Raw genomic sequence first — 12,005 nt, 5'->3', positions numbered from 1 at the left:
TATATACCTTGAATTTCAATCTCAATCTCTTTTATCCAAAATTTTATGTTAAAAGTATTTTTCTTTTGTTTTTATTGCATTTTTAAAAGTTGTTTTTCCTAAAATCATTTGTTTAACCAAAATTCAAAGGGAAAGGAAATGTAATTTATAAGAATGAGGGAAGAAGAAACATGGTATTGCCTTTTTGTTATCCTCATCTTTTTTTTCTCCTCAAGAGGAATCCTCTTGAAGATTCCTTCTCTTGGAATCTGTGATAAACTTCAGTTTGTTTCTTTCCCTCCTTCTTCCCTGCCTTACCCCTGCCCTTATGCAGTGTGCTAAGAATTCTCATCTCTCCTCCTTTTAACTATGGATTGTCCTCTTGGTTGCTGTTAAGGCCAGCAGCTTTGGAAATGCCAGTTGTCTTTTTTTTTTTTTTTTTAAATTAAAGCATTCAATCTCTCAGTCAATAACTCTGTTTGAATTTAATTGATTGTGCTTACACTTTCAAACCTGAATCAATTATTCTTTCTGAACTTAGCTACTTAGGGGGCATTAATCCTGTGCTGAGTCCCATCAGGGGCAGTTAAAAGAGGGAGTGTAAACTAATGGAAGACAGTGTAATGTTAGACATGGGAAAGACAGAGAGGGAGGAAAGAAGAGATGGAATCTGAAGGGAGTATGGAAAAGAAAACAAACAGGAGATTTTGTTTGTTTCTTGGAGGAATATGTGAATAGAGGATGTATGTACTCCATGAGGGGAGATAAAAAAATGTTTGGTCACCGGGATTGATTTATTCAATTTTTGTTCACTTTTTTAAAAATTCCATTTCCTAACAGTCTGCGGACTTTTCAAATGAAATTTACTGACTGACTTTTACTTATTTACTCATTTATTTTTTAGTGGAGAAGACCTGACTCACAAGTCTTTTTAACTGACTAATATGGTTTTTAAACAGTGGTGTGTGTGGAAAGAGGGATTTTGTTTAAGAAAAATGACTCTTTTGGGGGTGGGAATGAGATGGGAAATTAGTTATCTATAATTGAAGAAACTGAAGGGGGGAAACTACTGAAAGCCCAAGACAACTTATTTTAATCCTGCCCTCCTCTCATTGTTGTTGCTAGTTGGTAACTCTTGTTTTTTATTATTGATGGGCTCCTTTCTTCTGTGACCTCAGGCAAGGTCAGCCTGTATATCCCATCACGGGTGGATTCAGGCAGCCCTACCCATCCTCACTCTCAGTCGACACTTCCATGTCCAGGTAGGTGGAGGAGGCGGAAAACTGGGGCATTTGAATACAAGCTGCTGCTTTTCTCTTGCATCTTGTATGCCTCTGCTTGCCTTTTAGACAGCTAGGAGCAGTGCCTCAATTTCAACAACATGTTTGTCTGTAGATACAGGCTGCCTGGCTCCCACACTAGAAGTGCTAATTAGGATTTCCCAGGTAGGAGCCATATACAGTAGATAAGAGATAGAAACCAGATAAGCCAATAATCCGGGATCTCCCTTACTTGGAAATATTTACTCCCAAAGTGAAAGGGCTCCTCATTTACATGTAGATGGAGGGAGGTGGGAGTGAAATATTCTCATGTTGGAAATTGTAGTCACAGTTTGCTTGATTTAATAAAATATATTGAGGAAGAAGGGGAAAAGTGGCTTGCCCTCTAATTTGCTTTCAGACATGAATTTCAATGTCAGCATAGCATGACTAGTTGGTAAAAATACATAGATTCTGCAGGGTCCAGTCCCAGCCCCAGGAGAAGGGTTGTTTGTATAAGCTGTCAGTAACCTATGAGATGTCTGTACTAGTGTGTGAATCAGGCCATGTGTTGACTTATTAGTGCAAGCAATGCTAGCTGAGACCTGCCATGCCACAAATTGCTCTGTGTAAATGCTTTTGCACCTGGGAAAAGATGGCTTCTGAATTCTGTGCTTGATATATTCACACAGCATTTGGTATGACTTTGTCAAGGGAAATACTATCATTATATGGGGCATCAAACTATTTGGTTAATAAATGGGAACCAACATTTAAAAAGAAATTTTAACCTGGGTTTCTTAAGTTCTTTATAATTTACATATATATAAATATATATGTGTGTGTGTATATATATCTATATATATATAGATATATATATATATAGATATATATACACACACACATATATATTATATAAAGGTTAATTGTAGACATTTCAGTTAGTGAGTCAAAAACAAAATTTTCCCCATAGGAAAAAAAATTTATACCTAACTTCAAGTCACATTGTCTGGTGACAGGGTTTTTTCACTGACAAATAATCAGTATCATCTATTGTTTTTCTGAAATACTAAATTTAGCAGATTAATTCTCTGATGAAGTCCTGCAATCTTGATTCTTTTTTAAGGAGAGTCCATTCTTTCCAGATGAAAGAGGTTAATTTTTTTTTCTCCCAAAAAAGGCCTGTTTGGGGTGTTGAATTGATTGAAGAAAGCTGCTAACCTTGGATGTGTGGGAAGGCCATGTAGGAAGAGGAGGGCTCTTCTTAAATCCTTAAAACACTTTGAAAAGCAAAAGTTTCTTGAATGAAGCCAAATATATCTTAAAAAAAAAACTTGTTGAAAGGAGATGTCCTCCAAGGTCTCTTCTAGTTCTAAGACTGATTCTCTGATTATTATTTGTTTAATTTTTCTTACATGGCAGTTTCCCTCCTTTGTGCTTATTGGTGGTGGATATTTTAAGACCATTATAATGGTCTTTTAAAAAAATCCTTTGGGAGCAGCTAGGTGGAACAGTGGATGGAGCACCAGCCCTTAAGTCAGGAGGACCTGAGTTTAAATCTTGCCTCAGACACTTAACACTTCCTAGCTGTGTGACCCTGGGCAAGTCACTTAACCCCTAATTGCCTCAGGGGAAAAAAAAGGAAAAAAGCTTTTGGAAATGTAGTTGCTTTTAATACAGGTATCTGGATTTTTCCTGATATCAAATACAACACTGTCCTCATTTAAAAATGCCTTCTTGAATTCTTAAACAATCCTTTTAATATAATTTAAGGAATATTCTGTACAGTAAAGTATCTGGGACAATTTCAACTATGTTTATTATTTGAAGGAAATGTTCCTTCTTATTTTCTCCTGCTTCTCTTGATCTTTGGATAGGAGAGAACAAAAGTTGGATGGATGTCTAGAGTGGAGGTCCTTATACTTTGATACTTTTCTGCAAGTTGAAGAGAGAACTTTTTTGTTTCATTTATTTGGTCTCTTATTAAAATTGTAAAAAGAATTACCATCATGGAATATTACGATCAAAATAAATAGTTCTTTGATATTATTATTGAAAAATATTTTTTCAAAAAGAAATACATTGTATGTATCTTTTGGACTTAATGACCTCTAAGGGCCCTTCTAGCTATAAATCTTTGGTCTTTTTTTTATTCTTGACCTTATGACCTTAGGTAAGGAATTCAACTTCTTTAGACCTTACTTTCCTCAAAAGAGGGGGTTGAGTTAGAGGACTTTGAACATCTTTTCCAGCCCCAAGTATATGATACTATGATCCTTTGAGTTTTTTCTGAGGCCTTTAAATTGGTTGGAAAACTTTTTCAGCTGTTAAATCTTGATCAAATGATTTAAGGAAAAAATGCTGTTACTGTACACAATATTAAATTTTCTTGTATTCAACGAACAATGTTTATACTGTCAGCCCAATGACATTCCCATATTTCCTTAGAGTGTCCTGTTTACTGACTTCTCCCAGGTTCTTACAATGATGGCTTGTGGAAGACATTTATTTTTATCTATTTCTTTTTTCTTTTAGGTTTTCACATCATATGATCCCTGGCCCTCCAGGTCCCCACACAACTGGAATCCCTCATCCAGCTATTGTAACGCCTCAGGTCAAACAGGAACATCCTCATACTGACAATGAGCTAATGCAGGTGTAAGTTTGCTTTTGGTTTCCTGGCATTCTCAGTACCTCTTGTTCTCCACTTCTCTTATTGGGGAAACTTGCTTTTCATGTGCCTCCCTGTCCATAACTCTGTAGCTACTCAGAAGTACTTTCATTCCCTGTGTAATAATATTATTTTTTATTTTATAATTCAGAAAGCAAAGAATAGAACATTTGATAATCAATAAAACTTACTCCCTCCAAAGGGATCTCCAAATTTGGACTTATGAGTAGTGGATTTGTTTGCTAGGAGAGTGCCAACTCCAATCCGGCTCATACAGTAAATTACATGGGGCTACTGGACATCATAGGAAACCCATATAAAATAAACTGGTACGTTGGCACCCTTACTTGTTAAAGACATCCCCCACAGTCTGGTTTGAAGCCTTAGCAGTGAAGAGATTAGGAGCAAATAAAAACCCCATGCCTCAGGCTGTGTTCATTCTCATGTGATTTTTCCCCTGAGGCAGTTGGGGTTAAGTGACTTGCCTAGGGTCACACAGCCAGGACATGTTAAGTGTCTGAAGCCAGACTTGAACTCAGGTTCTCCTGACTTCAGGTTTGGTGCTCTGTCTACTACACCAACTAGCTGCCCCCCATGTTCCTTCTCGTAGTTCTCATAGTGCTAAAGCCATCTCCCAAATTTCACAACAGGATTGAAGTCCAGGAGTATTTTAGGATATCATAATTATAGACAGACCACCCCCCAATAGGCTAGAGAGTGATCAAAAAAGGCAGCCAGGATGGTGATAAGCTTTGGGTCCATGTTGTATGATTAATCCATGGAAGGAACTTGGTATATTTAGTCTGGAGAAGAGGTGATTCAGGGAGATCAGTAAAATTTTCTTTTTCTTTAAGAAAGACCCTCATAGGAAAGAGGGATTAACCTTCTCTTTAGCCCTAAAGGATATACCCAGGAGACATGTGTAGAAATTGCAAAGATGTCTATTTAGGCTTGATTTTAGAAAAAACAGGTTCCTAACAATTAGATCTGTTCAAGAGGGAATGGACTACTTTAAAAAAATAGGAAGTTTCCCCCTCCTTTTAAGTCATTAAGCAGAAATCAGAGGAATATTTACCTATTAGAGAATTATGGGGATTCCTTTCAGGTATCAATTGGACTAATTGGCTATTGAGTTTTCTTCCAATTCTCAAATTCCATGATTCTGATTCTAGAATATATGCCTGTTGATATAGGACATCTTCATTTTAGTTTTTATATTCCCAATACCTGTCATATTGATTATAAAGAAATGTGCACTAATTATAAAGAAATGTATATACTCTTTCATTTAAAAAAAAAAGAATTAAGTAAACTGAGCATAAGACTGATGTGAACCCTGAAACAAACCCATACAATCTTGTTGTCACACACAAAGGGAGGCTAAATTCCTGAGACTGTCTTGTGAGCATATCTAAAGCATACTCCTTCTGTCTCATGATACAGACATAACCCTCTTGCAAGTTTCTTCTTGTCTAGGACTCACCCTAACTTCTCCCTAACTTTATAGATTCTTCCCTTACTTCCCCTCACCCTCTGACCTTTAAAAAAACCTTCACTCATAACCTGCTGTTAAAATAATTTTTAATTTTGCCCATGAGCCTTTTTCACATCAATAAAGAGCCCTTGTGATGATAATAAATAAAGGCTGATGTGAATTCTTCGTATTTTAAGCCACTCTCCCAGTTTGTTACTTCTTTGTAACTCTAAATCCATTTCCAGCTTATGTCAAAGAATATTACAGCCCTTTCCTTTTATATGGGAAGTGTTTTTATGAAACCAGTATTGTTTGGTAAAGGCCTTTATCTACAAAGAATCAGTGGCTTGCTGAATTCTGTTGTTGATATAATTAGGTTTAATCTATCTAGCTGGGTTCCATCTCTTCAAATGTAAGAACACATGGGAGTATAATGAGCCTACCATCTTTATTCCTAGGAGTAAGTTTGACTATTGATAATAAGCAGATACTCTCTTTTCTTCCCCTTGTAATCCTCTTCTCACTGTCCTCAACTCCTATCTTTTAGGAAGCCTCAGCATGAACAGAGAAAGGAGCAGGAGCCGAAAAGACCTCACATTAAGAAACCTCTGAATGCTTTTATGTTATACATGAAAGAAATGAGAGCGAATGTTGTAGCTGAGTGTACTCTGAAAGAAAGTGCAGCTATCAACCAGATTCTAGGCCGAAGGGTAAGTAGTGAAATAGTATGTGGATGTTTACAATCACCAAGGAAACATTTTATTAAACCCCACCTTCTAGCATCCACATGGTGCTAAATGTTTAATAACCAGTTCACCCTTCCAAAAAAATGTACTCTCAGTACACTTAAAAATTTCTACACTACTTTCTTAAGCCTAATCAACAAAACAATAAACCAAGCTCTGAACCAAGCTCTGATTTGTATTATCAGTTTCTAAGATGTAAATGCTCCCAACTGAAAATTTAATAATTGCTTTTTATGAACTGCAAGTCTCTCATGAAAACGTATTACCTACCATGTGCACCTGGGCCTTGGAAAGAATTAAAAGTAACTCAGGGCACCTTCAAGGAGTTTATCATTCAATAAATGGGACAGGACAGTGTCCAAGAAACACCCACAAAAAATGGAGATCCAGACACAAGACAAGAAGAATATAGCTGAACAGAAATATATACATAACAGAAGATCTTCACTGTCTATTTCTTATTGATGTCAAACCAGAATCATTTATAAATTGCTTGTCTGCAATGGACATTTTTTAACAGTTCAACAATTCAAGTTTTCTTATGTTTTCCTCCAATTTCCATACTCCCATCCCTATTCCTTATAAGTTTGTTCCCTAAGATCTGCAAGAGGAGAGTGGCTAAGATCCCAGGAAGGAAAAGAGGAGGAAAATGTAGGCCTATAACCCCAGGGCCCTCAATGACTCATGGTGCACTCTGCCCCACCTTGGATATCATGAGGACCAAAGGAACTCACTAAAAGATTCCTTTTATAGACTTCTCCCAGCTTTCTTCTTTAGGACCTCCACACATCAGGGATAGAGCAATATAACCTAATGGAATGCCTCTAATGTGTTGGAAGACTTTGGGAAAGACTCAAACAAGAATCTTAAAGAATGAGCTGTCATTGCCATCACTGGAGAGAGCACCTATGTCCCTGAAATCAAATTCATCAAAATGCTGAAATTATTCCCAGAGAGTCAGTGACTTATTGGATTTTGTTTAGGGGCCTGTTTGAATAAATAAATCTGATGGCAGAATATGAAAAGATCTTATGGAAAATATGAGTGGTGAAAAGTGTGAAAGAGATAAGGATATGACATGGTTCTGAAGGGAAAAGGGAGTAGGTAGGGGAGAATGCTGGTACCATGTACTAGGAGGAAAACAGCAACCATGAGGAAAGTTCAAGGTCCAGAGCAAGTTGATTCAATTAATAACACTAACCCAGGTCATGAGCTGAAAAAAAAAGAAGTTAGGTAGTGTTGAAGCATTTGGGAGAGGACCTAGAATTAAAGCATGTCATAAATTGAGAATTGGAAAGGAAATTAGCAACTATCTAGTCTAATCCTTTCATTTCACAGATGAGGAAACAGGCCTGCTGAGGTTAAATTATTTGTACAGTCACACAAGTATATAGATTGTTAAAGAACAGAAATTGAACCCATGTTCTCTGACCTTCACCCCATTTCTCGCCTCTTACCTAAAAAGAGAAAACAGTTTCTCTTTCAAGCCCCCATCTTTCCCCCAAATCTGTAAGGCAAAATAGAAGGAATCTAATCATAGATGTAGCACTAGAAGGTTATCAAGTGAAATTTCTTCATTTTACATATAAAAAAAATCAAAGCACAGAGAGATGGGATGGCTTGCCTCCTGTCACAAACAGTAAGTGGTAGAAGTGGGATCCAAATCCAGGTCTTGGATCTTCATGTTCTATGTCTTTTCCACCATACTATGCCTTAGCATAAAGGAAAATCCCTAAGTTTGATACAACCAGATCCAACCCCAGCAAGAACTCTAAAGGCTGAGCATCATTATCCTAAATCTGGAAGAGCAGTAGCACAGTGGCTGACCCAAATTCAAATGTAGCCTCAGACACATAACAGTGTAACTCTGGGCATGTCATTTAATCTCTGTCTACTTCAATTCCTGAACAGTAAAATGGGAATAGTAATAGCATCTGCTTAGCACAGTACATTTTTGGTTGTTCAGTCATTTTCGGATGTGTATGATTTTTCTGTGACCCCACTTGGGATTTTCTTGGCAAATATACTGGACTAGTTTTGCCATTTCCTTCTCCAGCTCATTTGACAAATGAGAAACTCAGGCAAACAGGCTTAAGTGCATTACCCTGGATCATACAACTAATAACTATTTGAAGCAAGATTTGAACTCAGAAAGTTATCCTGACTCCAGGCCTAACCACTGTGACACCTTTCTATCTGGCACATAGTAGGAGCTTAATAAATGCTTTTTGTCATCCCTTTCTCTTCTCTCAGTTTTAAATAAGCACCTACTTTCCAGGGTAAAGAACAAATGAAATCAGTTATAGAATGTGCTTTACAAACCTTTAAATTGCTATGTAAATGCTTCCTTACTGGACTTTTTTAATCCCCACTTGGCTTGGAGGGTAAAAACAGCTCTTGAAAGGTTTGCTTCTACCAGGGAAGCAGCCCAGCTTATCTGAGCTGTAGCAACCACAAGACATATTGAACCTCTGGGCTTGATACTTGGAAGTACTTGCTTTTCAGCCTTCTCCAGTTACTATTGTATCTTTCTGCCCTCAATCATTTCTTTGGGTCCATCATCAAATTTTAGAGATAGAAGAGAATTTTAGGATTATCCAGTCCAACTCCATCCCCCATTCCCTCACCCACATTTATTTTAACAGATGAGGAAACTTCATTAAGTTTAAGTGATTTAATCAAATTCTCAGAATGAAGACAGCGTGGTGGTGCAAGTGTATTAGGCCTGGTCAGGAAGACCTGAGTTCAAATATGATCTCAGACTTAGCTGTGTGACCCTGGACAAGTCATTTAACCCTGATTGCCTTAATTTCCTCATCTATAAATGTCTTAGGAAATGGGCAAACCACTCCTGTATGTTTGCTAAGAAAACCTCAAATGGAGAATAAAAGCATTTGACATGTTGGAACAATAACAAGAACTGGAATCTATACCATTGAACTTCTTTCTATTATACTGTGATGCTTATAAAATTTTCACATCCATCCACCAACTACCACATGGCCCAATCCCTCTAGATGTATTACCATATTTCTAAATGTCTGCTGAATTTTTGTCAATTAATTTCAGGGTTTTATGTACTTAAATCTACAATCTTGGACACACTTGATATTATTATTTGAACAATATTTAATTTGGAATAGCTTTCATTTTTTTATGGTCCCAGGCTTGCCAATTAAGCAGTTGAGCATCTATAAATAAATATTCATTTTCAGAATGATGATTTCATTAGTATAGGAAACTTCCAGTTGGGTATCCCCTTATCAGTGCCAATGAGCACCTGCTCTGTAATTTATAAAATTAAAGAATTGTCTAAAGCAGCTAAGGGATTGAGTGTCTTGCTCTTGGTTACGCAGATAGTATGTATCAGTGGACTTGCACTCAAATCCTCCTGGTTTCAAACTGTCTCTCTATCCATGCTGCCCTTTTGTAAAGCAAATATTTTTGTAATTCACATACATTTTTTCCTTTTCTTTCTTCCCCTCTTTTTCCTTCTTTTTCTTTCTTCTCCCTGCTCTCCTTCATTCCTTTTCCTTCTACTTTTCTTTGTTCTTTACCTTCTCTTTTTTCCACTTCTTCTTTCCCTGCTTCTCCTCTTTCTGCCCTCCCTCCTTCTCTTCTTTGTTCTCTACCTCCATTTTCTTCTCCTCCACACTCCTTAGCTTGATTCCACTATTGATCAGCCTGAGAACTTTGATCTGGGCCTGATATGATGTTCCTTAGGCATCCTAGGGGTCCCCCTGACCCCTAGACTTAGTTCAGACACCCAGATGGTTTAGTGCAGCTCAACATTCCTAAGCTCAAGTGATTCACCAACCTCAGAATCCCTGCTATACAGGATGATAAGCAAACACCGCCAGATAAGCACTTCAGCTTTATCTGTGTAAGTTTATACAACCAAATTCTATTCTGGCATCTGTCATGCAAGTTACCAGTTTTTTTGTTTTTGTTTTTTGTTTTTAAGCAAAACTTTCTTGTATCATATTTGGTGCATATTATAATGTTTGTAAGACATAGAAGATCATGTTTTATCTAATTGAAAGTGATTCAATTATTAGAAATAACCAATGAAATTAAGTATAGAAGCAATACAAAATATTTGAGAAAATCAATCTTTATAAATAGGAAGTATTTCTGTAGCTCTATCAGTGTAGTTTCCTAGGCTTAAAAATTCTTCCCTTATCTGCAAAAGACTATGGCTGAGAAGAGAATGAATGAGAGCAAATTATAGCTTTTCTGGTGTCCTAGATAGGATGCCCAGAACCCAGTAGCTTCTTAAACATTTAATAACAATAATTATGATCATTCCCCTTACTAAATCACCACAGATGGGTGATTCCCATCACCCTTGGAGGATTCTAAACTATACAAGCTTAAAGGCTGATTGTCATTTCCCCTGACCCTGTTAAAAAAAAAAAAAAAAAAAAAAAAAAAAAAAAAAAAGGAATCACTGCAGAATCAGAGTTGACATTTTTTATTGAGGCCATGTAATGCTCTTAAACAATTTTTTCTTAGTTGAAGTATCTCCAATCCTCTAACAGGAATTATTTTTCCTGCTTGAGAGAGCAAGCCAAGAAAAAATACATGCTTCCTCCTTCTTCTTCAGGCATGTTTCCAGTTTCAACTCCTTTAACAACTCCTAAATCAGGGCATGTGTCCCTGAATGATGTTTCTTATTTGGAGTCCCTCTGTCTTTGATTTAGACACCTGTTTCTATTTACAGATCTCTGAGCTCTGACTAAGATCAGATTTGCTATCCTGACAAAGGTCACTCTGCTAAGCAGACCCTGTTAGCCCTTAAAAGTTCTCATATTTAATTTTTTTTTAATTTAGCATTGAGATAATTGTACCTCTCTTACAAATGAAGTTCTTTTTTTTGTATGAAATAAAGATTCTACCCAAGTTCTTCCAAGCATATTTAATCTTATAATAGGTGCCTTTTTTTTACTGTATCTCTAAAATGAAAAAAAAAAACCTGTCAATTCAATTAAATGAACCAAAATTTGATGGTCTCAGATTTATCTTTTGAAATCCTATTATGAACAAAATTGTTTATAAGATTTCTTTTTTGCAGAATAAACAGAATAAGAGAAGGATATTAGAGAATTTTTCAAATAGCTAGGTTTTGTTTTACTCACCTCTTTCAACGTGGCCAAGCTATGATTCCTAATAGATATTAATTAGGACATTACGTAACGTACATGCAATACTTTTAATTTTTCATGAAGTGATGGAGAGAGAAAATGGAGAACACTTATTGTAAAAAACAAATGCATCTTCTAGCCTAAGCCAAATTTAGTGAATTTATTTTGCCCAAATTTTCAACATTAACATCACTACTATATTTGTTTTAATCTAGTTATTTAATCTATTTATTGTTTTGTATATTTTGTAATGCTGTAATTAGTTAATATTGTAATAAAATTCCATGTCCAAAAACTATGTAACAAAATACCAAAAAGAATTCAAAGTAATTCCAATTAATTGCAAATGCAAACTAAGAATCTGTTCTTTTTCATTGTACCTTTTGCTCAGTTTTGAGTGAATTGATAGAAAAGAAAAACATACTTGAATTCATATGGTCCTGTGTTCAAGTTCCAGCTCCACCATTTACTAGCTAAGTAATCTTTAACAAACTCTTTAGCTTCTTAATACCTCTGTTTTTTCATCTGTAAAATGAAGGTAATAATGTACTACCTACTTTACAAGGTTGTTTGTAACGAGAAAATGTATGTGAAAGTCTCTTAGAAGTGCAAGACATTTTATAAATATAGGTTGTGATTATTATGTCAACCTAATTTTGAAAGTTAGTGGGAGACATATTTTGAAGTCAGGAAGTCCTGCCTCTTACATGTATTAGCTGTATCAAAGTAATT

The 12,005-nt window shown here is 36.1% G+C and overlaps 1 protein-coding gene across 8 annotated transcripts in view; it reads left to right on the top strand.

Moving 5' to 3' along the window:
• Positions 1 to 12,005, top strand: part of LEF1 (lymphoid enhancer binding factor 1) — a 168,992-nt gene that overhangs the window by 126,069 nt on the left and 30,918 nt on the right. For 4 of the 8 annotated variants that reach the window (XM_074272863.1, XM_074272864.1, XM_074272866.1 and 1 more), the window contains exons 6-8: positions 1,158 to 1,241; positions 3,774 to 3,896; positions 5,931 to 6,093. In XM_074272863.1, the coding sequence (XP_074128964.1) occupies positions 1,158 to 1,241; positions 3,774 to 3,896; positions 5,931 to 6,093 (370 nt within the window). The remainder of the gene's footprint in view (positions 1 to 1,157; positions 1,242 to 3,773; positions 3,897 to 5,930; positions 6,094 to 12,005) is intronic. The other 4 variants (XM_074272869.1, XM_074272867.1, XM_074272868.1 and 1 more) reach the window with 1 other exon arrangement.

The sequence above is a fragment of the Sminthopsis crassicaudata genome, chromosome 6 (assembly GCF_048593235.1).
Source record: "Sminthopsis crassicaudata isolate SCR6 chromosome 6, ASM4859323v1, whole genome shotgun sequence".
Classification (NCBI taxonomy): domain Eukaryota; kingdom Metazoa; phylum Chordata; class Mammalia; order Dasyuromorphia; family Dasyuridae; genus Sminthopsis; species Sminthopsis crassicaudata.
Note: the sequence above shows the minus strand (reverse complement) of the source record. Positions and strands in the feature narration are given on the sequence as shown.